Source organism: Diabrotica virgifera, chromosome 3 (assembly GCF_917563875.1).
Source record: "Diabrotica virgifera virgifera chromosome 3, PGI_DIABVI_V3a".
Lineage (NCBI taxonomy): Eukaryota > Metazoa > Arthropoda > Insecta > Coleoptera > Chrysomelidae > Diabrotica > Diabrotica virgifera.
In genome coordinates this window covers 70,238,686-70,266,185 of record NC_065445.1, presented here as the reverse complement: position 1 = coordinate 70,266,185, position 27,500 = coordinate 70,238,686, and the positions used below count along the sequence as shown (strand labels likewise).

General features: G+C 32.1%; 1 protein-coding gene across 1 annotated transcript in view; it reads left to right on the top strand.

Moving 5' to 3' along the window:
• The window catches only part of LOC114325282 (serine/threonine-protein phosphatase alpha-2 isoform), a 60,504-nt gene that overhangs the window by 26,915 nt on the left and 6,089 nt on the right, over positions 1-27,500 (top strand). Inside the window, exon 3 of the mRNA XM_028273300.2 lies at positions 5,088-5,423. Coding sequence (XP_028129101.1) covers positions 5,088-5,423 — 336 coding nt within the window. The remainder of the gene's footprint in view (positions 1-5,087; positions 5,424-27,500) is intronic.

Sequence of the window (27,500 nt, the reverse complement as noted above, 5' to 3'; positions counted from 1 at the left end):
TGTGTTTGTGTGTGTGTGTGTTTGTGTGTGTGTGTGTTTGTGTGTGTGTGTGTTTGTGTGTGTGTGTGTTTGTGTGTGTGTGTGTTTGTGTGTGTGTGGGTTTTGTGTGTGTGTGTGTTTGTGTGTGTGTGTGTTTGTGTGTGTGTGTGTTTGTGTGTGTGTGTGTTTGTGTGTGTGTGTGTTTGTGTGTGTGTGTGTTTGTGTGTGTGTGTGTTTGTGTGTGTGTGTGTTTGTGTGTGTGTGTGTTTGTGTGTGTGTGTGTTTGTGTGTGTGTGTGTTTGTGTGTGTGTGTGTTTGTGTGTGTGTGTGTGTTTGTGTGTGTGTGTGTTTGTGTGTGTGTGTTTGTGTGTGTGTGTGTGTGTGTGTGTGTGAAAAAATGGCTTGGGTGCAGGTCCGTTAACCTGCATCAAAACTTTCTTTTGCTTCCTCTTTATAAGCAATTCTGCTTGTTCATTGGCAGATTGATACCTTGATAAGACCATCTTTTGCACGGTCAGCTGATACTTCTTCCGATAGGTAATTTTCTCTTGCTATTTTGACCACATGTGTCTCCCCCGTTCTGCTTATGTGGTTATTCCATTATTTTTTTTCTGTATTTAGTATCCATTCGTTTATGCACTGTATGTTACATTGTCTTTTAATGTCTTCACTCCTTTTTCGATCTCTCAAGAGTATTTCCTGTAATTCTTCTCAGGGCTCTCATCCCTGCCGTTTCCAGTAGTCTTTGTGTTGTGGCTGAGTCGGGTCTTGTTTCTGATGCATATGTCATTATTGGTCTTATAATGGCTTATAGACCTATTTTTCATAGAAGCAAACTTGAGTGGTGACAACTATTTAGATTTACTAAATAACCAAATTCTTCCTGCACTTCAACAGAATGGCCCGTTGCAACAAAAAATTTGGTTTCAACAAGATTGATTTTATTGGTGGGTTAGAAATTTTTTGAATTCTTCCAAATCAATAGATTGGATGTAGAGGGTTCATAGAGTAGTCTGCTCGTTCTTTGGATCTTTATCAGGTAGATTTTTTCTTTTGGATTGTCTAAAATCACATGTTTACGTTTGGTGATCAACATGTTTGCAGGATTTGAAACAAAGAATTATAACTAGGGTTACCATAATTTATTAGGGAAAAATCCGGACAGGGGTAGTCCAAGGGGTTGTAGAAAATGTAAGATGTGAATTTGACTGTGTTGCTACCTCTACATTACATATATGCGAAATGCATATGGCACAATTAAAAGTACAGCTGTTTCATTACAATATGCAACTAACATCGACAATCTCTGCCAGTTGAAAATACATATACACCTGTTTTAACATACTTTAGATCTAGAAAATAATATTACAGAATGATATAAAAAATAGCGCATGAGCTCGTGCTTGTGTGCTGTTGACAAGCAGTGCGACCAACTTAACTAGGTTCTGCGCAGAATGAAATTTCCCATGGTTGGGCCCAGTGTTTTCCAGAGAGAGAGACTGTATTGATACAATGTACCAAAAGGCCATCGACCGAAGTCTTTCAGCCAATTTACACTATTAATATACATTAATACAGTATATGTTTTTTGTTAATATTAATACAATACAATAACTAAAAAAAAAAATATTTGTATGTGGCGGTAATCACAATATCACTGACAATTAGTTACAATATACAGATGATGATTTAAATACGAGTTGTTTATTGTCTTGATGTGTAGCAGATTTCTTCAAAAAGAGTTCTTCCTGGATATCTACGGGCACTGTCCTCTGGTATCTTCACAATGTGGGGCTCAATCAAATTTTTGTTATTGTCATTAATAAAGAGATATTTAAACAGCGTATTGAGTCTCTCATTAATAGGTTCAATTCCAGTTTTCTCGTACAGCATTCTGTTGGATGGATTATGAAGTGGACTATCAGGATGACGCATTCTAGTAATTTGTCGAAGGCTAGTTGTTTCAGCCACTTTATATTATTTTTTGCAGGACCTTTAGAATTATAGAAAATTGCAGAACCATACTCCAGCATGGGCCTGCAAATCATTTTATAAATATTGGCTGCTGTTTCAATCGTAATTTCCTCATTCTTGTATGTTAAACTTTTGAAGTGTTTTGCTCTAGTTATAATTTTCCTTTTTATAACTGCTGTGTGGTGGTTGAACTTCAATTTGTTATCTATTTCTATTCCCAAATACTTAACAGTTTGGGAGGGTTTAATAATATTGTCGCATATGTTTATAGTTGGTGAGTGATCTTGGATTCTATGGTTAAATATTAGTTTTGTTTTAGAAAGATTTATTGTTAATCTCCATTTATTCATCCAAGATATTGTGTCATCCACCTGCCTCTGCAATAAGTCCATTGTCTTTATTAAATTTTTTCCATATGATATCACTGCAGTGTCATCAGCAAATTGTAGCAAATTGGTATTGGTTAGTCTGTTGTCGCATATGTCACTGCAATAGAGATTATACAATAGAGGGGAGAGTGGTGAACCTTGTGGAACTCCTTGTTGCACTGAAAATGAATGGGAATATGTTTCATTGATCTTAACTATACACCTGCGTCTTCTAAGAAATTCGTCAATAATCCATATTAGAGAAGGGGAGCATTTCATTCTGTGAAGTTTATTTAACAATCGTCTATGCCAAACGGAGTCAAAAGCCTTCTTGATGTCCAAGAAAACTCCATCGGCTTTTAGTCCTTGCAATCTTGCTGCCTGTATATTGGATGTTACTATTGAAAGAGGAAGGATTGTAGATGATTTTTCTCTAAATCCAAACTGGTGTGCTGGAATATGTTGGTTTAATTCATTATATAATCTTCCTTGGATAATTTCCTCAAAATTTTTTCCAATTACTGGGAGAAGGGTGATTGGACAGTAATTTTGGGGTAGTTGATGGTTAGTATAAGGTTTAGGAATAACTATTACAATGCCTGTCTTCCACTCATCAGGGAAGAAATGATTCATGATACAATAGTTATATATGCTCATTATCTCCTTATGAATATCTGGATCTAGTTGTCTAAGGATTTTACGATTGGTGGAATCCTTGCCTGGAGCTGTATTTTTTCCCTTATATAGAGCCTCGTCATATTCATCTTCTGTGATGTTCCGAAGAGCATTCAGATTACGACTATCTTCGTAAAAACTTCCAAACCAACTATCCACCTCCTCTAAGGTATCTCTATCAAAATTGTTATCCTCATTAAATTTGTAGGTGTCTTCAAAGTATCTAGCAAAAGCACTACATTTTTCATCTGTACTATATGTCTGGCCATCATATATCAGTTCTGAAATCTGTTGTCTAACGTGTTTTCCATTTTTTTAGTAAAGATAAAAATCCGGACATTTATCATATCCGGACATGTCTTTCAAGTCCAGTAACCCTAATTATAACTGTAAAAAAATTTTTAAAGTAAAATTTTTTTCAAAATACTAAACTTAAAAGGATTAGTGATAAGAAAAATCTCGAAGCGTAAAAGAAATGTAGGTTTTGCTCTTCTGAGGATTTTGAATTTTTTGTTTTCTGAGACAAAAATTGGTTAAGATGTAGCTGTTCAAATTTGCATACACGTGATTAGTGACTTAATCAAGCCCTTTCAACTACAACCCTTCCAAAAATAAGCACCTTGAACTGATGAAACTTTCAGATCATATTTAGGGGGTGATTTTCATGATTTTGGAACATTATTTTGAGCGTAACTTGCTCAGTTTTGATACTATACTTTGTTTCACGTTAAGAACGGAACATTGGCTTAGGAGATCAATGTTGCCAAACCTCTCGGGCATGGGTGGTTACTCAACTGCCGAAATATGATTCATTCTAATCAGTATAGCGTGGCATCAGCGCGCTTCTATCGTCTATAAGAAATACTTTGGCCTATCTAAGCAATGTCCCGTTCTTAATGTGAAATGCTGTATAGAAACTTCTATAAAAAACAATAAAGCTTTTTTTAAACACTAAAATAGTTTTGATGAGTTTTCTCCGAAAAGTGCTTAATTTTTTTATTATTTTACATTGAAATATATTCGATTTCAATGTGAATTAAGATAATTCAACGAACAAGAACCTACTTTTCATGAGCTACAACTCTGCTTCTACTGGCTCTACAGACTTATACATACACCATTTTTTCGATTTTTTATAAACTACATTTTTGCTCAGCTTTCACCCACATAGTATAGTAGGGGAGGAAAGTATGCTAAATTTGCAGTTACTGCAGCGTTATGGGGTCCTATGGGGCTGTGAAGAGTAGGTCCTAAAACCAAAAAAAGTTAAGTTTTCCATAAAGTGGAGACTTTCCATTTTTTAATCTAATTTTCCATTTCCAACAATCGTTTTTTCCGATTATAGCGCCATCTATACATAATTCGAAAAAATGTCTTAAATGAAAGTTATTTATTTTTGCTTAAGGAATCCAAACCTGCAATAAAACATGGGTGCTCCTATTAAGATTTTAAAATAACCCCCCACCCCACCTCCGTGGGGGGTCGTGTTTGGTGTCATTCGATAGATTTTTTCAAAAATATTGAATATGTGCGTTTTTTTCAGTAATTTAAATTTTCCCCCAACCCTCTCCGTGGGGGGTCGTGTTTGATATCATTCGATAGATTTTTGAAAAATATTGAAAACATATTTTTTAGGTTTTTGATCTGATGTTCATTTTGCGAAATATTCGCTTTTTTTGTGAAACTTTGTGACTCGCCCATTTTCTTACGCCCCGCTCAAATCGTCAGACTTTTGAAATACATAATATACACTGCTTTGCATGTACTTAACTTATCTTATCGTAATCTGACGATTTTGAGATTTTCTAAGGATAGATTTTTCTTTCGGACTCCCCTTAACAAACTCCCCTGTATTAAGAGCTATATGGTACAGGTACATTTACAGGGTGTGAACAGCCGTAACGCAGCGGTATATTATTTACAGGGTACAGGTGACACAGAAAATTACATGATATCGCCATATTTCACGTTCATTTGACTGACTTATTTGTAATATCAATTGTTACTAAGAAAAATATACTACCCTAGCGGGAGAATATACATTATTATTTTCGTTAACATCCTAACTAACCGATATTTAATCTGTTTCAGGTGATATACATGGTCAGTACTATGACTTGCTTCGTCTCTTTGAATATGGAGGTTTCCCTCCCGAATCAAACTACTTATTTTTGGGAGATTATGTAGATCGTGGTAAACAATCATTGGAAACCATCTGCTTACTTCTCGCTTACAAAATTAAATACCCAGAAAACTTTTTCCTACTCAGAGGCAACCACGAATGCGCATCAATTAATCGTATATATGGATTCTATGATGAATGCAAAAGAAGGTATAACATCAAGTTGTGGAAAACTTTTACGGACTGTTTCAATTGCCTACCTGTAGCAGCCATCGTCGATGAAAAAATTTTCTGTTGCCATGGTGGTAAGTTTCGTTTTTATATGCGTGACTAATAGGAATTTTTGATGAGGCTGTTTTTAAAAGTGGTTTTTTATACAAACCACAAAACTTAATAAAAATCACATTTATAATATATTTTAATTGAATTTTAAGTATGATTTGTGAATCCCTATTATTTCAATATCACTTATTTTGCAAGAGAAATGATCATATATACTTTAACTATTTATTTTTATAATAGTGTAGATGTAGGTGGTATTATTTGACAGTAGTACCAGACTATAGAGCACTAATAACTTATTATTATAGTCTTAGTCAATTGCAACATACTTTATTGTATATTTATGCCTGGTTGCGCCAACAAATCTTAAGCTCCAGCTTAGCTAAGCTCAACTTCTAGATCCATAATTTTTTATTTTTATCTAAACACGTCTTCACTGAGATAAAGTTTAAGATGCAATCGACGTGGCAATCCATTGTGTCAAGCTGAAAATTTACTGAAGACTCAATGGTGCAATATGTATGTTTAGTAAGCTGAGCTTAAGGCACATCTTACGCTTAAGATAAAATATGTTGGTTCAACCAGGCATTAGTCTCACACACTACATCCAATTGGTATACATCTACATCTATTTAGATTTTTTTCCTCCCATGTATGTGTTTAAGACTTCAGACATTCTTCTTCTTGTAGTGCCTATCCGTTTCAGGTGTTGGTGACCATCATGGAAACCTGTACTTTGCACACTGCTGCTCTGAAAAGATTTGTGGTTGTTGTGCGTACATAGATTTTTCAGCCAGGAAACTCTTTGCCTATAGTCTAAGAGCTAGTGAACCCTCCAAGTAACGGTCTTCTTGTAAAGCTAGAAATTTGTATAGTCATAAGTCATAACACACTAAGGCTAAAAACCATGATCTGGTGGCATCAGCCCTGCACATGTATCTATCTACCAGGTGAATCGAAAAGTGCATAATTTAGGGGGTAAAATAAACTTTCTCCTGTAAAGTTTAAATTTAAGTATGTGTTTGAGTAAGTCATTTAGAAGAAATGTGTACAATGACAGGCGATTCTGAACAGCATAAGACCTTGCCAGGCGAGGGGAAAGATTAGGGTTTTTTTTGTTTTTTTCCTAAAATTATTTTTTTTGCATCGAACAAAGTTTTCTAGGTTTTTTGAATCATTCCAAACAGAAAAGGTCTTTAGTGGCTTTTCTCTTAGGTTAATAATTTTTGACATATAAGCGATTAAAAATTTAAAAATTTCGAAATCGGCCATTTTTAACCCTCAACAACTTTGTGAAAAACTGAAAATTTTAATGTTTCCAAGGTAGGTAGATATTCTTTAAACATCGATTGATGAAACCCCGAAGAGTTTTTTGCAATACAATATCGAAAACCCATTTGTTTTTTAATTGCTAATCAATAGTGAGGTAGTAATATAAGTGAGGACGTTTGAGTTTGCATAAATTCATTATATCAAGATTGGGCAAATTTGAAGAGAAACCCTCAGATAGGTCGATTTTTATTTTTAAATTAAGACTTTTTAACATATATACAATACTAGTGACGTCATCCATCTGGGCGTGATGACATAATCGATAATTTTTTTAAATGAGAGTAGGGGTTGTGCTATAGCTCATTTGAAAGGTTATTTAATTCTCTATTCAGTAATATAAACACTAACATAACTATTTATACAGGGTGTACAAAAAAAATTTTTTAAATTAATTTACACAAAAAGAAGAATGTAAGCAATTTATTTAATTCAAAATACATTTTACTGCTGTCATAAAGACAGGTGATAATGTTTATTTCACAAATAAACATTGCTTTTCGCTTAAATTCAATGCTCAAACTGCTAAAAGACAGGTGGGTGGCAGTTTTAACATTGAATTTAAGCGAAAAACAATGTTTATTTTTCCAATAAACTTTTCTTTCTTGGAATAAATGAATTACATACATTCTTCTTATTGTCTCAATTAATTTAATTCAAAAAAATTTTTGCTCACCCTGTATAAATAATTATGTTAACGTTTATATTACTGAATAGAGAATTAAATAACCTTTCAAATGAGCTATCACACGACCCCTACTCCCATTCAAAAAATCATCGATTACGTCATCACGCCCAGACGGATGACGTCACTAGTATTATATATATGCCAAAAAGTCATAATTTAAAAATAAAAATCGACCTGTCTGAGGATTTCTATTCAAATTTGCCCATTCTCGAGATAATGAATTTATACAAACTCGAACGTCCTCACTGTATCTAACATGCGTAAATATATCGCCGCCGCCTACGAAAAGTATAACTCCGAAAAGTGCCGTTAGGAGTAGAACTTTTAATGAACGCCGCGAAAAATATTATTTTCGATTATATGACTGTGAAAATTATAATCCCTAATAGTGTTAGCGAAAAAATGTATTTTCTGAGGAGTATCGGCAATAAACATCATTTCTGTTTGTGGGTTCACGAAAATTATAATTAGTAAAAAGTTCTGAGAAATAATTGTTTTCGTCGGCAGAAACAAAAACAGAAAGGGAAATAATTGTTTTCGTCGGCATCTATTATGAACTAAATCTTTTCATTATAAATATTTTGGGAGTTATAATCTTCGCGGACACGCATATAATAAAAATTGTAATCACCAATACTTATCAAAGAGTTATTATTTTCACTAGAAATGTATTAGGAATCACATTAATCATAGGTACCATCGATATCTGCGGAAAAATATTCTGATTCAAATTTTTTTTCTCCATGTTGCTTGAAAAGTTTCCCTATTAACAAATTTGCGTGCTGCCAGGGTCGAAAATTTTTTAAACTTGAAAATTTTCCGAATATACAGTGTAACAAAAATGGCTTTTCGAAAAAGTACTAAGAGACAAAAAAGATTTAAAAACATTGTGTTTAACTAACGGTACCACAATAATAATTTAATTGGAACGTACACAAAAGTTTGGGGGCAGGTTTAAGGGAGCAAAACCCCAAAAAATTTTTACAAGGTGTACAAATTTCACTGTTATTATTTTTTTTAAAGATGTTCCTGCCATAAGAATGCCACATATTCATTTTCAATAAAAAATCTCTTAAGAGTTTTCGATATATGTATTGAAAAAAATCGATTTTCATTTTGTAACTTCAAAGGGCTGTAACTTTTTTTATGTGCACATTTGTACTGAGGTAAGTTAGGTTTTAATCGATATATTTTTTTCCTAGAATATGTGATTTAATTTATGACCAGCATTTTTTTACGCGGTAAATACGGAAAATTTTGTGTATACATAACGCTTGTAAATACGGAAAATTTTCAAGTTTAAAAAAAATTGTTTAATAAATTTTTGACCCTTTTTTGACCATGACAACATGCAAATTTGTTAATAGGAAAACTTTTCAAGCAAGATGGTGAAAAAAAATTGAATCAGAATATTTTTCCGCACATACATTTACGCATATTACATAATAATATACTACAGTACAGTGTCGCGCCCGCTTGATTAGCAATTAAAAAAACAAAGGAGTTTTCGATATTGTATTGCAAAAAACTTTTCGGGATAGCATCAATCGATGTTTAAAGAATATCTACCTACCTTGGGAACATGGGAACATTGAAATTTTCAGTTTTTCACATAGTTTTTGAAGGTTAAAAATGGCCGATTTCGCAATTTTTAATCGCTTATATTATGTCAAAAACTATTAACCTAAGAGAAAAGTCACTAAAGACCATTTCTGTTTGGAATCATTCAAAAAACCTAAAAAACTTTGTTCGATGCAAACAAATAATTTTAGGGAAAAAAAAACAAAAAAAACCCTAATCTTTGCCCTCGTCTAATCTTACACATTTCTTCTAAATGACTTACTCAAACACATACTTAAATTTAAACTTTACAGGAGAATGTTTATTTTACCCCCTAAACTATGCACTTTTCGATTCACCTGGTAGATACACGTGCAGGGCTGATGCCTGCCAGGTCATGGTTTTTAGTCTTAGTGTGTTATGATTTATCACTATACAAATTTCTAGCCTTACAGGAAGACTTAGCCCAAGGCTAAGGCCAGACGGGCGATAATTTACGGCGCCGTTAGAGCAGTAAACCTGACGAGGCATTGGTTGACTAACTCCTATTTCATCTACAATTGGTGGAGGAGTTAGTCAACCAATGGGTTTACTGCTCTTACGGCGCCGTAAATTATCGTCTGTGTGTCCTTTCGCTTAAAATTAACTTTGTCAAAATTCAAGTTTATTCCTCAACCTATTTTCCTTCTAGGGTGATATACTGAGTCCAATTTTTCATTTGATCCAAATCTCTTTCCCTGGAGCATTATTTCAATATATTCAAATGAAAGTAAAATAATGAATCTAATGTTCATAATAAATTCATATATCAAGAGATAGATCATAAGATTTTTTTACAATTTAGGGTTAACATAATAATAATTATTGTTTATAATTGTAATTTACCAGTGATTGTGTTGTGGTTTTTTCTAGTACATATTATCTAATGACTAGTGTAAATATTGGAGGTTGTTAAATTAATTTACATAATTATGTTTACAAATTCGTTTAGGTGTATGTAAACAAATCAAGACCGGTTTTTCCTTACAAGGAGAATAAAGATTTACATTGGTTTTTCAAAACCAGTACTAAAAATTTGCTATGCTGTTGTATTGACTTTATACTGATGAATTTTTTCATGCGAATATTTCTGAAATATTTTCCCACTTGGAAAATTGTGATTTAAAAACATATATACACTGCTGCACAAAACCTTAAAAAAAGTTTTTTTATTAGGTTTTAGTTTTAAGACAACTACGTTCTGGTAGTTTTTGTATTTCTGGATCTTTTTATTTTTTAATGCATGAAAATCAGCAATAGAAATATTGCTTTGACATCCTATTTTTTCATTGCTGTTAGTGTCTTTCCTATGGTTTGAAATCAACATTTCAAGCCCATTTTTGAGAATTTTTTTTGAAACTATGATAGAATTATTTTAATTTTAAATTAAATAAACATATTTAGTATGATTCAAAGAATATTTGAGAAAAATTTCATGGCAAAATATTGAACAATAAGCCAACCGTGGCAAAATTTTTACAGGCACCTTAAAAAAATTGATTTTGCGGTGGACATCAGAACTGATCATTGGATCATGTGAAACAAAAAATTCGAAAAGATTTTATTAGCTTATGAGTTTCTCTAGGTAACGCTTTCGGGTTTTTTAATTATAACGATTTTTGAATTTTTGGTATCAACTAAAAAGGGGTAGTTTCCTAGGTTGGCTGTATACCATATAGTTAAAAAACTCTAACATGAAGTAAAAACCACTTCTATGTAAAAGGTATATTTACTAAAAATTTTAAAAAATCCCAATGGATTGAATAAAATATGTCCAATTCAGAACGTTTTCGGACCTATCATTCTATCATCAGTTAATTCAAATATGTACTTGCTAAATAGCCGCAGAACCAAACAATGGTTGTAATTATAATTCAATCTACATTATGTTGATGTAATATTGAAAAGGCTAAACTCCGATGTTAATAGATATAACCTCCGGGAACATGGTGAAACTCTAATCGAGAAACTTAATCAACCATCTTAGGCCAACGTTGACTACCAAGTCTAACACTTTAACATAACACAATAACTTCTTATTTATTTATTTATTTATTTATTAATATTACGGGAAAACCCCATTAACAGTTACAATTAACAAATAGTAAAATGTAAGATGTATGTAATAGATTGAGAAAAAAATATAATCAAAAAACAACAAAAATAATTCAACCTGCAACAATGTTCAAACAACCAGCAATTAACATTACAACCCTAAATTTATAATTAAAGTTTTACACTAAACTAAAGTATTAATTATTCTATGAAATTGATTCTATTAAATTGAGCCCTGAACCCACTCTCAGACATATCAAATATTTCCAAATGAAGTTGGTTAACATATCTCGAGTATCTTTCTATAAGCAAATTCATACCATAATTTGTTCGATGATAGGGTATATGAAAAGAAGAGTAGTTATGTCTCGTATTTCGTGTGACAATCTCAATGTTAACCGACTCCAACAATTCAACACTATCAATTTTCCCTGTAACAATTTTATGCAAAAAATTTAATCCAGCACAGATTCTCCTTTCTGAAAGTGTTTTCAAATTCAGTTGTTTTTCCAGAATTGAATAATTATGATCAGAGATCCCAATATATAATTTGAATCCACAAAATCGTAGAAACTTATGCTGAACCTTTTCTACAGTATATTTATGGACAGCTTGGTAAGGAGACCATACCACTGATCCATAATCAAGTTTAGATCTGACTAATGAAGAGTAAAGGCTTCTGACAGTGTCAACAGAGAAATGTCTACAATTTCTCACGATGAAACCCAACATTTTGGATGACTGTATTGTGACAGAGTTAATATGATCGACAAATGTTAAATTTTTGTCGAAAATTACTCCCAAGTCTTTTATTTTTGATACAGTTTTTAATGGTTGCCCACACAGTTCGTAAGAAGTGTCATATTTTTTGGAACCCTTAAAAAAAACTAATTTGACCACATTTTGATATATTTAGGTTTAATTTATTAATGTGACACCACTGCGTTAATCTGTCAAGATCGTCCTGCAGCAGTTGTTGATCAGTTTGGCAATTCATTATTCTGTAGGCTTTGAAATCATCAGCAAAAGCGAGACCTTCACTGTTTTCAAAACAATCAAAAATTGAGTCCACAAACAGATTGAAAAACATTGGGGAACAGTGCCCCCCTTGGGGAACACCAGAAGTTACACATATTGCATCCGATTTAAAAGCACCTATTTTGACATCTGTCTACGCTCTGACAATAAACTTTTGATCCAACCTACAGCCGAAACATCAAACCCTATATCAAATAATCTCCTGAGAAAAATATTATGGTCTACTTGATCGAAAGCCTTTGAAAAATCTGTGTAAACTGCATCAACTTGCTTGAATTCTTCCATAGCTTTAATTATTTTTGATTGATATGGTAACAGATTAGTTAGAGTTGAACGACCTGAACAGAAGCCATGCTGATTCTTATTTATTAGCCCACGACACATCCAGTTTAATTGGTCGCTGATAATACTGTCAAACAATTTTGGAAGTGATGATTGAATGCATACACTCCTGTAGTTCGTAACATCGTTTTTGTTCCCACTTTTAAAGATGGGCGTGATAAAACTATCCTTCCATTTTTCAGGAAAAATTGAGGATCTTAAAGACTTATTAAATAATAAACTTAGTGGAACCACAAGGGTACATACACAATATTTTAACAGGCTACTTGGAACACTGTCGGGACCAAGGGTATTTTTACTAGGTAAAAGAGATATTTTTTCGTATATTTCTTTTGTAGAAATATCCGAAAACTTATAGTTTTGGTAAATATTTGTGGGTGTACCAAGGTCTAGTTTGTTCTCTGGGTTACTTGGGGTGTACACTGTTTGGAAGTACTTTTTGAACAAATCAACAATCTCTTGCCCATCATTTGCTTTATCCCCGCTGTATATTATTGTTTGGGGAAGAGAATGGTTGGTCTTTAAGTCCTTTATGTACCTCCAAAAGTATCTAGGATTTGATTTGAATTCTATATCCATCAATGAGATATACTGAGACCAACAAACCTCCCGAACTTTTTTGCATTCTGAACGCAGTCTAGTAAAAATATTGAGGTCAGCCTGAGATCTGGACTGAGTATAGGTGTAGTGTGCTCTCCTTTTTTGAGAAATAAGCTGTCTTAGTTCCCTTGAAAACCACCTAGGATAAGTGCTGGTTTGGTATTTTTTCACAGGTACAAATGAAGCAATACCAACAGCTAAAATTTCATAGAAGTAATCAACAGCTAAATCTAAATCAAGACGAGACAAACACTGCTCCCAGTTAATTCCAGGTAAAAAATTATTTAAACCCACATAATTGGCGTTATTGAAATCATAGTACAGATCCTGGCAGAAGAGGCTGTCGTCTACCTGTTTTTTGTGAATATTTCTTAAACTACACTCATAACTAGCATGATGTAAACTGCTGTTTAGAATAGAGTCATTTCCTAACAGTACCTCAACACTTTTATCGTTTGTGAACATAAGATCCAAGAAAATATTTCTGCTGTTAGGAATACTTATCCTTTGAAATAACTGAAGAAAACCAAAAGTTTGGGCAATATGGATAGCTGAAGAAGTTCCAGGACACACAACCTGCAAACCATATTCATCGTTTGACCATATAGCAATAACTGAACATAAAATTCTTAAAATTGGTCTTTCTTATTTCCACCGTTTTACAACATACATATATGTATGTGTATACACTAAACGCAAAAAGTATCGCATAATTTTTTAAACAGAGAAAAAGTTTAAAAATAATTTTTAATTTTTAGCAGAATGTTATAGTACTCGTCTATCCTCTCCTTTAGGTATCTACAAACCAATAACATTTCAAGTTGAAGCGTGTTTTTGCCGAAAAAAAAACAATTGATAAAACGTTGTTAAAGGAGAATACTTATTTTTGACATTTGTGTTCTACAATTTGATCTGTGTACGATGTCTGCTTGAGTTTTCAATGAGAAGGTGCGTTCTTACAAAAAAATGAGTAATATAATGTCAGAACGAGCAGCCCAAATTGTAGCTTTAATTGGAGATGGACGATCGCAGCAATATCTTGCTGATGTTATGGAAATCCACCAATCCAGTGTTTCAGGTGCTTTAAGAAGGTATAGAGAAAGTGGAGGATATACAAGAAGACCAGTTTCAGGACTTCCCAGGTGCATGAACCCCAAAGATGAACGTTATTTACATCTGCAGACTTTGCATATACATCATGTTACAGCTAGACAACTGCTAAATGATCCCTTCACAGCCCGTAATGTTCGAATAAGTGCCAATTCGGTCAGAAACAGATTAAGGGAATTTCGAATCACAAACAGAATGCCTGCTACTGCTCCACGGTTAACGAGGGCACACCGTATGGCACGTTTAAGTTTTGCACCAGAACATGTCTATTGGGATATTAACCACTGGACTAATATTCTTCTTACTGATGAGTCAAAATTGGCACTGTGGATCCGACAGTGCAAAGTGTCTGTCGGATCCACAAAGTGCAAATCTGGACTCATCAGTAAGAAGAATATTAGTCCAGTCGCTAATATCCCAATCGACATGTTCTGGTGCAAAACTTAAACATGTTATATGGTGTGCACTCGTTAACAGTGGAGCAGTAAAAGGCATACTGGCTCTGATTCCAAATTCTCTTAATCTGTTTCTAAACAAATTGGCACTTTACGAACCGAATATTAAGGGCCACGGGCTGTTGGAGGATCATTTAGCAGTTCTCTAGCTGTAACATGATGTATACTCAAAGTCTGCAGTTGTAAATAATATTCATCTGCGGAGTTCGTGCACCTGAGAAGTCCTGAAACTGGTCTTCTTGTGTATTCTCCACTTTCTGTATACCTTCTTAAAGCAATTGAAACGCTGCATTGTGGATTCTCATAACATCAGCAAGATATTGCTGCGATCGTCCATCTCCAATTAAAGCTATAAATTGAGCTGCTTGTTCTGACATTATATTACTCATTTTTTGTAAGAACGCACCTCCTCATTGAAAATTCAAGCAGACATCGTACTCAGATCAAATTGTCGAACACAAATGTCAAAAATAAGTATTCTCCTTTAACAACGTTTTATTAACTGTTTTTTTTAGCAAAAACACGCTTCAACTTGAAATTTTATGGGTTTGTAGATACCTAAAGGAGGCGAAAGACGAGTATTATAACATTCTGCTAAAAATTAAAAGTTATTTTTAAACTTTTTTTCAGTTTCAAAAATTATGCGATACTTTTTGCGTTTAGTGTAGAAAGATGTCTACTATTAAATGGCGGCTAGGAAGAAATCACGAAAGAATAAATACTTCTTGGATCAAAAACTTATGAGACTTGCAAATATAATCAAGATTGTCATGTTAATCTCACAATCGCCGGCTAATAGATATAACCTGAAAAAGAAGAATCACACATTCTATTTTTTTTAACAAAATGTCGAAACCCAAAAGACTCGCATTTTCAAACAAATAAATGTTTAAAAATAATAAAATCTTTGGATTTCTTAATTCGGAAACAGATTCTCTCTTATACCTATTCCCATTCTTCTAAAAATTGCAAGGAATAAAGGGTGATGAATGTATAGCCAAATCTATTTTCTTTCTTGTTGTGTTTAGATCTAATTATACTATCAAATTACCCATTCATCTAGGAAGAAAACATCCTTTCCAATATAGCAAAACATACTTAAAATTTTCTATGCTCTAAATATGGCAGGACCTAAAAAGATTTAATTTGAGTAGTCTCAAATTGTAATTTATTTTTATTCCTGAATCATATAATCGTTCATACTAGAAGTACACTTTTTTATATTACTATTTCCTGGCAATTTTCCAGTTTCCAAAGAAATTTCATAAATGTTATGTATCATAATAAATACTTATGGTTTATTTCCGAGACCACGTAAAAGTTTTCTCAGTGGTTATGTGTTTATTAATTGAATCTATAAATAGTTCACAGCTTATGATGGCTTTAGATAACTAGGTGTATGATGTTGCCTGGACAAAAAGCCAGGAAAATTATCCTTAATGCAACAAAATATTGCCATTATTTAAACCAAAATTAAGAATTTGACATAAGTATGACAACAGGAAATCATACAGAGTGAGTTTTATGTATGGAAACACTATCTCTAAAACGGCTTGCACGATTTTTATAGATTTTGGTAGGTAGGGGTTTTCTAATGCGGCCGATATTATAGTTCTAATTACATTGTTATATCTTCTGTTTTTCTGAAAATCTAATGAACTTTCTGCTTTCAATTCTTAGCGATAATTGCGACTATTTTATTGTATATAGCACTAGTATGTCAAAATAGCAGCTGTACTTAAATGAATACAGTGGGCGCTAATGGGTTAACATAATTATTTATACAGGGTGTCCAAAAAACATTTTTTTGTATTAAATTAATTGAGACAAAAAGAAGAGTGTATACAGGTTGAGTCATGAGGAACTGTACATACTCCTACCTCGTATAGAGGCTCCTATGAGGAATAACAAATGACCGTTAAAAAGTGTGCTCCCATTGTTTAATAATATACGCATTTTGACAGAAATTTATATTCGTCATAATTTTTGAACGGTCAGATCGATGTGTCTCTTATTTTGGTCAATCGTTACACTATTACCACCTAATCAACTGATTTATTCAAACTAGAAAAAAATCAGGTCCGGCTTTAAAAAATTAGTTCGTTTGGGTCTTAGAAAAAATTTCACCCTGTATACGCTTTTTGAAAACTCTAATATTAATTTTACAAATTAGACAAATAGGCAATTAAAATGACATATTTATTTTTTTCCCCACACGATTACTTAATTTTTTATAAAAAAATCAAATTTGACTATGAATTAAAAATTTGGTAAAGTGAACCATAGATTTAAAAAAAATTAACTTTTATTACAAAAATTATTTTTTAAACAAATATTTGATTTATGTTACCACCCAATCAACTGATTTATTCAAACTAGAAAAAATCAGGTCCGGCTTTAAAAAATTAGTTCGTTTGGGTCTTAGAAAAAATTTCACCCTGTATACGCTTTTTGAAAACTCTAATATGAATTTTACAAATTAGACAAATAGGCAATTAAAATGGTATAGTATTTTTACTACAAAAGCGATATTACGTAGGTCAAAATTTTTGACATAAGAGAACTGTCAAAACATTAGAATGTGACTTTTCATTATTGCCATGTTTATAATAAACATGACAATAATGAAAAGTCACATTCTAATGTTTTGACAGTTCTCTTACGTCAAAAATTTTGACCTACGTAATATCGCTTTTGTAGTAAAAATACTATATATTTATTTTTTTCTCCACACGATTACTTAATTTTTTATTAAAAAATCAAATTTGTCAAAATCGCAATTTTACCATAAAAATAAAAAAAATTAAACGTTTTTCTTAAAATTAAAAGTTTCACCATTTTTTTTTTCTATAACACGTCTATATCTAAAACTCCCCATAACACTTCTCTTTGGACTCTATAGTTTAACATAGACGTGATCAAATAGATAAATTTTAAATTTTTTCACTTAATTTTTGCAATTTAACTTTGCAATTCACGAAGCTGCACCTTTTATTTTTAAAAATTCATAACTTTTACGAGAAGAAGACTGAAAGTCTACAACAATTGTCATAGTCTTCACAATGGTAAGAGATATGTGCTGTAAAAATTTCAGAAAAATTTTTTTTAAATGGAACGTTGTAGCGAGTTAAAATGTGATTTCATCTTTTTTTTTTTTCATTTTTAGGTTAAAATTCCGATTTTGACAAATTTGATTTTTTAATAAAAAATTAAGTAATCGTGTGGGGCAAAAATAAATATGCCATTTTAATTGCCTATTTGTCTAATTTGTAAAATTCATATTAGAGTTTTCAAGAAGCGTATACAGGGTGAAATTTTTTCTAAGACCAAAACGAAATAATTTTTTAAATCCGGGCCTGATTTTTTTCTAGTTTGAATAAATCAGTTGATTGGGCGATAACATAAATTAAATATTTGTTCAAAAAAAAATAATTTTTGTAATAAAAGTAAATTTTTTTAAATCTATGGTTTACTTTACCAAACTTTTAATTCATAGTCAAATTTGATTTTTTTATAAAAAATTAAGTAATCGTGTGGGAAAAAAATAAATATGAAATTTTAATTGTCTATTTGCCTAATTTGTAAAATTCATATTATAGTTTTCAAAAAGCGTATACAGTGTGAAATTTTTTCTAAGACCCAAACGAACTAATTTTTTAAAGCCGGACCTGATTTTTTCTAGTTTGAATAAATCAGTTGATTAGGTGGTAATAGTGTAACGATTGACCAAAATAAGACACATCGATCTGACCGTTCAAAAATTATGACGAATATAAATTTCTGTCAAAATGCGAAACTCGCCCTGTATATTATTAAACAAGGGGAGCAGACACTTTTTAATGGTCATTTGTTATTCCCGATAGGAGCCTCTATACGAGGTAGGAGTATGTACAGTTCCTCATGACTCACCCTGTATAATTAACCCATTAGCGCCCACTGTATTCATTTAAGTACAGCTGCTATTTTGACGTACTAGTGCTATATACAATAAAATAGTCGCAATTATCGCTAAGAATTGCGACTATTTTATCGTATATAGCACTAGTATGTCAAAATATCAGCTGTAATACTTAAATGAGTACAGTTGACGCTAATGGGTTAATGTTTATATTAGAGAATAGAGAATTAAATAACCTTTCGAAAGAGCTATCACATGAGCGTTATTCTCATTTAAAAAAATCATCTATTACGTCATTATGTCCAGATGGATGACGTCACTAGTATGATATATATGCCAAAAAATTATAATTTAAAAATAAAAATCGACCTCTTTCGGGACTTCAGAGTCGCCCATTCTCGAGAAAATGAATTTATTCCAACTCAAATGTTCTCCTCACTTTATAACCTCAGAGGCTTATATCTTAAAACCATGATTTTTTGGAGCTAGGGGCCCATTGAGTTTTGTTCTACACATCAACGACTACCAGAATCCAAAGTTTCAGAGCATTTGACGGAGAGCCATTTCCCATAAGGTTTCTGCGGGGTCCTTTATGAAGATGTAAGGGGCATGCAAAATAATTACTCTATACCAAATTAGTGTGCCATTTTATGACATTTATTGATGCCACTTGATTATGAAATGTCGGATACTTTTTGGAAAATTTACATTTTTAATGTTTTTTAAGTCTGCTTAAAAATATCAAAAAATGGATCTAGCAGATTTTGATTCTATAGGCCTCAAATATAAGGTTCCGGTTTTTCTCATCCGGTTAAATAGTTGTGATCAGAAGTTTTCCAAAAATGTCTCAAAACTAGACATATTTTGTGATATATCAATGAACGCATATTGACAATAGTCCAGGGCGGATCTGTTTTGAGATGGACGTTGAGAGGGTACTCGTAATTTTTTTGCAGAAATTGCTTGGAATTAACCCATATAATAATAATTGAGTTATCCTCCCACTCAAAAAGGTCCGAAACATGGTTTAAATAATCAAAATGTCAAAAAATGAAGGAAAAATTTGATTTTTTTCTTCGTTTTTTGATTATAACTTTCGTATAAGTATTCACTTCGGAGAAAAGCTGCATAAAAATAAAAGTTGCGTAATTAAATTTCTTACAATATAAGATTGGTTAAAATTTTTTAATATTGTTACCCTTGTTGCAAAATAGCCATAATTGCGAAAAAAACATAAAAAACAAGTATTTGCATTTTACGTTTTTCAACCATTTCTTCTACACTTAGGACCTTCATATTTCACCCAGAAAAACTTTAGGATATGGTAAAACAACACGTAAATTTAGTTAAGATCGGTTCAATAAATTTTGCAAAATAAATTTTGCAATCCAGCTTTCGCAAAAAAAAAGTCATTTTTTCAAAATGTTGCAGGACTGAAAATAAAGCAGACAGCAAGTTAAAATTTTTTTCTGCAAATAGAAGAATACTATACCTTTCATTTGCAATTTGCAAAATTAAAATCGGTTAACTACCACGGCGTCAGGAATTTTTTTAAATAAAATTAATTTTTGGTGCTACGCACAGGACAGCGGTGTTCGATTCACACAAGTTGATTTCCACCAAAATGTCTTCCAATCTTTATCTAATATATTATTTTCTTACTCTATATTTTGTTGTATGTTCATATTTTAATTCCACAAAAATCAAACTAATTTGATTATTGTTTGTAAAAAATTGTTTAAAAAAAAATAATACACTTTTATTTTCTAATTTTAACTATTTATAATGGGAAATAAGCCACAATATTATTAAAATATGATTTTTAGTAACGTTTCGACTCCCAAATCGGGTGCCGTTGTCAAAATACAAAATACTACTAACATAAACAAAAATGTTGTTGCTTAGTAAGAAAATTCTTCTAATAATTTATTTAATTTGACTCATTTATATCGGCAGTTCAGATACATTTTAAAGTAGAAGACTTTAAAATGATATTGCCAATATTTATGAGTTGCGTTCCTGGGACGACTTCACTGAAAGATAGTTCATTCAATTACATGAAATCAACCCCAACTCAAGAATATCCGTCACAAAAAAAAAATCATAGTATGTGATCTGTCTTTAAAAAGACAACCACATGCAACGGTGACATTAAAATTCTCGCGCTAGAGATCTCATAGTAAATCACAAGGGAAAACCAGGAAAAACCTCGTGATACTATCCCGACATCGGAAGTATTTGGTCTTACATTTAATTTACTCTCAAAACTAATACCAAATTCTGACTTTACTATGATTTTGTTTAAATTATAAATAATATCAATAACACATGGATATATAAGTAATACTAAAATATAAAATATGTACTAACTCGACTATTGACTTACTAATTGTGGTATTTTCTTTCTATTGACTTCCTCTTTCAGTATGGGTATCCACATCCTACTGCATTCCACCGAGGAATTTGCGACACAATTGGTTTCGTTTAGCATAATTAGAGCCGCTTCTTTGATTTTTCTCTTTTTACTATCTGTTTCTTTCAGGACTATACTTGAATCTCTCCACTGAACTCTATGTTCATTATCCCATGCGTGTTGACATATTTGTTATAAATTATCCCATTATAAATAGTTAAAATTGTAAAAATGCCACAAGAAAATAGCTTTATTTTCTAAGTTAAAATATATGAACAAAGAAAGTTTTTGCTAAAAAAAGTGTTATTTCAAAGGACAGAGTATGTGTTTTTATTTTCCAACAAACAAATTTATTTATTTATTTCGAAATGTACTAAGAATTAAAATTTATCAATCATTATTAAAGGTCATTGGAATGCCCAATCAGAGCGAACGTATCTGCTGTCCTGCGCGTAGAACCAAAAATTAATGTTTATTTAAGAAAATTCCTGACGCCGTGATAGTTAACCGACTTTAATTTTGCAAATTTCAAATGAAAGATACAGTATTCTTTTATATGTAAAAAAAATTCAACTTGCTGTCTGCTCTATTTTCAGTGCTGCAACATTTTGAAAAAATGAATTTTTTTTGCGAAAGCTGGATTTCAAAATTTATTTTGCAAAATCTATTAAATCGATCTTAATAAAATTTACAGTATTGTTTTATCATATCATAAAGTAGTGTAGGAAACAAAGGTTGAACCTTGCAAAATGGACACAAGTCCGGTTCTATTTTTTTTCTGGTATATCAAGGGGTGCTTATTATAAGACTAACTTTTTCTGAAAAAATTTCGCCCCGGAACCCCCCTTTTCACCCCTTTGAAGGGGGTAATTTGTGGTTTTTGCGGAACGTAACACTTCCTGTACCTTTTACAAAAAAGTTCTTTTATAGAAATATGAAGAGGACTATATTTTCTACGATTTATTTCCGGCAGCAGCTGTCTAGCATCCACGGTTTAGCGGGGGTGGCGCCCCAAAATTGACAAGTTTTTAAAAAAGATGTTTTTAAAAAAATATATATTTTTCCCTAACTGTAACGGAAATTAAGAAGAAATCCTGCGGCAATTATTCACAAATAATTGATTGATTTTTTGGTATAGGTTTCACTTAAGGCTAATTGCCCTTTTTTTAATTACAGGGTGTTACATTTTAAAAATCCCCTATTTATACCATCTGAACCGTTTATGCTAGAGTAAAAAGAGTTTCAGCGATTACCCATGTACTGGTGCTATTTACAAATTTGTATAATGCACCCCCATTTTTTCCCCGGAACCACCCCAAAAAAAAAGAAGAATTAATAAATAGTGATTTTCTTGGAATCCTTCACACACAATGCCCTTTATTAATATGTTTCATATATCATTTTGTGCACGTTATTATTACCCATGCATGGACACCAAAAGCGATTTCCTAGTGCAACCCCTGTAGCCAAAAAAAATTAATAAAATGGGGGGTTGAAATTTTTTTTTGTTTTTTGCTCTTTGATCCATATGGGCATATGCTTCATCAATAGTGCTTTTCAAAAATATATATGGTTATTGCAACATCCCTGCGGAAACCACCCCTATCCTTGAAAATATACTGCAGAAACTACCCCTATCCCTTGGCGAGCATGTTTTTACGATTTTCTCATTACCTATGCATTCTTTTTAAACAAAACTTATACAAGGTTAAAGACCACAATTTACTCTAAAAATTAGGTCCTATTCATTTTTTTCGTATAAGCAACCGTTACGGCACAGTGGCGCCGTAAACCTCATATAAGCTTTGGCGGGCTCCAGTTTTTGTTTTTTTTTTTTTCGTCATCTGTTCGTTTTATTGATAAAGTACTTATGTAAAATAAAACAACACAGTGTAACCTACAAATTATGACCTATGCACATTTTACAATCTTTGCGCCCCAAAGCCACAGTGGTGGCCCAAAATCAATTTTTGCATATTTTCGCCACCTCACGTATTTTATTGCATTAATGCTACCTTAATAGCACAATATTCACCCTTAAGTGGTCGCTAAGCAGTGACGGATCCAGGGAGGGGTCATATGGGCGATCCCCCCCCTTCAAACCAAGTGATATTATATTTAAAGATATAAAAATATTCATTTATTTTTATAGAAATACTTATATTATTTTTATAAGAATGGCGTACTTTTTATGCTTTAGCGACAGTGGCGGATCCAGCATCGTTAAGAGGGGAGTGCCAATTGGCTAAATTTCTATAAAAATAAATGAATATTTTTATAATCTTTGAATATAATATTACTTGGTTTGAGAGGGGGGAGGTGATCACCCCCATCACCCCTCCCTGGATCCGCCACTGCTTAGCGACCACTTAAGGGTAAATATTGTGCTATTAAGGTAGCATTAATGCAATAAAATACGTGAGGTGGCGAAAATATGCAAAAATTGATTTTGGGCCACCACTGTGGCTTTGGGGCGCAAAGATTGTAAAATGTGCATAGGTCATAATTTGTAGGTTATATTATTATTTTTATAAGAATGGCGTACTTTTTATGCTTTAGCGACAGTGGCGGATCCAGCATCGTTAAGAGGGGAGTGCTAATTGGCTAAATTTCTATAAAAATAAATGAATATTTTTATAATCTTTGAATATAATATTACTTCGTTTGAGAGGGGGGAGGTGATCACCCCCATCACCCCTCCCTGGATCCGCCACTGCTTAGCGACCACTTAAGGGTAAATATTGTGCTATTAAGGTAGCATTAATGCAATAAAATACGTGAGGTGGCGAAAATATGAAAAAATTGATTTTGGGCCACCACTGTGGCTTTGGGGCGCAAAGATTGTAAAATGTGCATAGGTCATAATTTGTAGGTTACACTGTGTTGTTTTATTTTACATAAGTACTTTATCAATAAAACGAACAGATGACGAAAAAAAAAAACAAAAACTGGAGCCCGCCAAAGCATATATGAGGTTTACGGCGCCACTGTGCCGTAACAGTTGCTTATACGAAAAAAATGAGTAGGACCTAATTTTTAGAGTAAATAGTGGTCTTTAACCTTGATAAGTTTTGTTTACAAAGAATGCATAGGTAATGAGAAAATCGTAAAAACATGCTCGCCAAGGGATAGTGCTAGTTTCTGCAGTATATTTTCAAGGATAGGGGTGGTTTCGCAGGGATGTTGTAATAACCATATATATTTTTGAAAAGCACTATTGATGAAGCATATGCCCATATAGATCAAAAAGCAAAAAACAAAAAAAAATTTTCATCCCCCCATTTTATTTATTTTTTTTTTGGCTACAGGGGTTGCACTAGGAAATCGCTTCTGGTGTCCATGCATGGGTAATAATAACGTGCACAAAATGATATATGAAACATAATAATAAAGGGCGGTCTAAAGACGAGTTCAATTATTTAGTTCAAGTTTTAATTTCACTACCGATTAAATTTTTTGAACCGGCTTTATTTATAAGTAAGTCGACTGAATTAATTGAAATATAGAACATTCATTCACGTTGTTGAAAACCTAGGATTTACGAAGTCCGATTTCTTGTTATTTAGTAAATTTGTCTGTGTAACTATGCGGTTTCTGTTTATTATCTTTCAAAAGTTGCTTTTGTTGTGTTTTTTCTGTTGCATTTTGTTCTATCAAGAAAAGATAATATAAATGAGTGCACGTTTGTTTTGGTTCATATTTAAATAATTTGTGTAAAGATAAAATAGGTCAAGTACAATTATTGCAAAACATCATGTTTGAAGTGGTAAAAATATTTGTTTTGCATATCAATTAATATTTATCCTTCTAAATATCTAAGTTAATAAATTAATCACGTTTTTAGAACCTAGATATTGTTATTATTTTGAGTAGTACAGTTTGTTTTAACTTGTCGATTTTATCTGACTTTTATTTAGCCTTTTTTTACAGACATTGACAAACATAAGTCTTTTTATTTCTTGTTTTTGAATTTTTATATCAGGTTCCTTAGTTCTTTTCCGATAGAACCTCATTTGTGTACATTTTATTCGATGAATTTGTTAATGTCTTCTAATGTCCCATATATTCAAAATGAGATTTATCTCTTACTGAGTGCTACTAACATTTTTACAAATATATACTAAAATCCTAATACCAAAACGGGTATATGTCTGTATTTTTTGCATATTTACCTCTTTATTTTGATAAAAAATTCAATGGAATAATAAAGTTGAAAAATTGTTTAATGTACGCGCTAAAGAGTGAATATTTAGCATCATCCTATTTGTTAAAATTATAAATTATATGAATCAATCATCAGAAGCGTCTACGGAAATGGTTGGCATTAGAGACCGACCGATTAATCGGCTTCGGCCAATATTTAAACCTTCGGCCAAAATTCGGCTTGGCCAAAACGAAGCCGAAGGTGGAATAATAAAATGCTCTAAGTATACTATACTATATAAATAATTTCTAAACAATATGCTTCGGCGAGCCTTTGACAATTTGAATAATATTTACACCCTATTTTATACCCTAATAAACTAAAACGTTTTACAAACTTTCAGGTAGTAGGTAGGATATAAAGGACATCGCACACATCTTATGGAAAATATAATGTCACTCAAATTCAATAAAATTTATACGAATAGATTCGTTTTAAATTAACGGTCAAATCTTATCATTGCGCCAACTCTATATTTTCAATAATAACAGCAGAAATTGATATAAATAAATCTGAAATCAAATGGATACGTACATAAGTTAGAGAGAGAAAAAATATTTTAAAACACCCAAATTGTCGGTACTCCATAAATCAGAGGATTAGTTTCACTAATTCGCTTAGGCCCAGCGGGGGGTTTAAGCTCTTTTGAATAGCACCCAGAGCAATAATGATGGTAACTGACACTTTTACTGACTCAAAAAATGTGATTTCGATAAACTTTAATTGCAATTTGCGCCGTAATTAATCATAATTAAGAGTTGGCGCAATGATAAGATTTGGCCGTTAATTTAAAACGAATCTATTCGTATAAATTTTATTGAATTTGAGTGACATTATATTTTCCATAAGATGTGTGCGATGTCCTTTTAACAATAGGCCAAGATGTCTCCAAAGATCTTCATTTGAATATTTCTCACGTAGTAAAATTGTGAGAAACTATAAGAATTTTATTGTATTTGTTAAAACTCAAGATTACTGGTGTTTTGACTACCTAAATATTAATGGCAAAACATCGACCATCGACTATCCCTACTATGAATGCAAATATTTAGTCACCTTCAATTCACTATTCAGTATTATAAACATTAATATCATTATTTATACAGGGTGGCCAAAAAATTTTTTTGAAATAAATTAATTGACGCAAAAAGAAGAATGTATGTAATTTATTTAACTCAAAATACATTCTATTGCTGTCAGAAAATAGAAAAAAATGTTTATTTGCCAAATAAACATTGCTTTTAGCTTAAATTAAATGTTCAAACTGACAATAGGTAGGAGGGAGGCTGTTTGTGATTTAATTTAAGCGAAAAGAAATGTTTATTTGTGAAATAAACCTTTTTTTTTTTCTATTTTCTGACAGCAGTACAATGTATTTTGAGTTAAATAAATGACATACATTCTTCTTTTTGTGCCAATTAATTTAATTCAAAAATTATTTTTTGGCGACCCTGTTTAAATAATTATATTAATGAAATAAATGTCGACTCGATTATAATTATATTAATGTTTATATTGCTGAATAGAGAATTGAACGCCCTTTCAAATGACCTACCACACGACCCCCATTCCCATTAAAAAAAAATATAAATTACGTCATCACGCTCAGATGGATTACGTCACTAGTATGAACTATATGCCAAAAAATTGTAATTTAAAAATAAAAATCGACCTGTTTCGGGATTTTTCTCTAAAATCGTCCATTTTAGAGAAAATGAATTTATTCCATAATTTAGCCCCTCTCTGTATAATCTACTACCTATAAAAAATCTTTCATGTCATCAATTTATTTAATTATTGATAAATAATTACTTCCCTAAAATTTTAATTGAAAATTGCAGATTTTTTTTTAAAACTCGGATTTTCCCAGTAAAATTTTTGTTGAAGGAAATCGGAAAAAATATCTTTGTGCAGAACTAAATTACGGTGAATTTGTATTTAAGTGTTTTTGGCTTAAATGAAAAATCTTAGAAGTTACAGAGCACTAATTGAAAAAAAAAGAAGATTTAGGAGTGCTAATTTGTTTATAAATAAAATACCACACTTTCTGCGGACTTGTCATACCCCATATTACCCATATATGCAATCTTAAGATTCGATTTTAGCAATAATATTTTATTAAATAACTACATAAATAACTTTTCCCAAAAATGGCATTTTTTCGATAATTTTCCCAGACTATCAACAAATGTTGCGATGGTTGCGTAGCCAATAAAACCAATAAACCGGAGCGCCAACCCAAGTTCTAAGCAGTGTCAAAATGATAACGTTAATCGGCCGTGTGATGGATGACCGAAGTTAACTTTAACGTTTGAGTTAAAGTTAAGATATTAAAGTTAAGATAACTTTCAGGGATAACGTGCCCATAA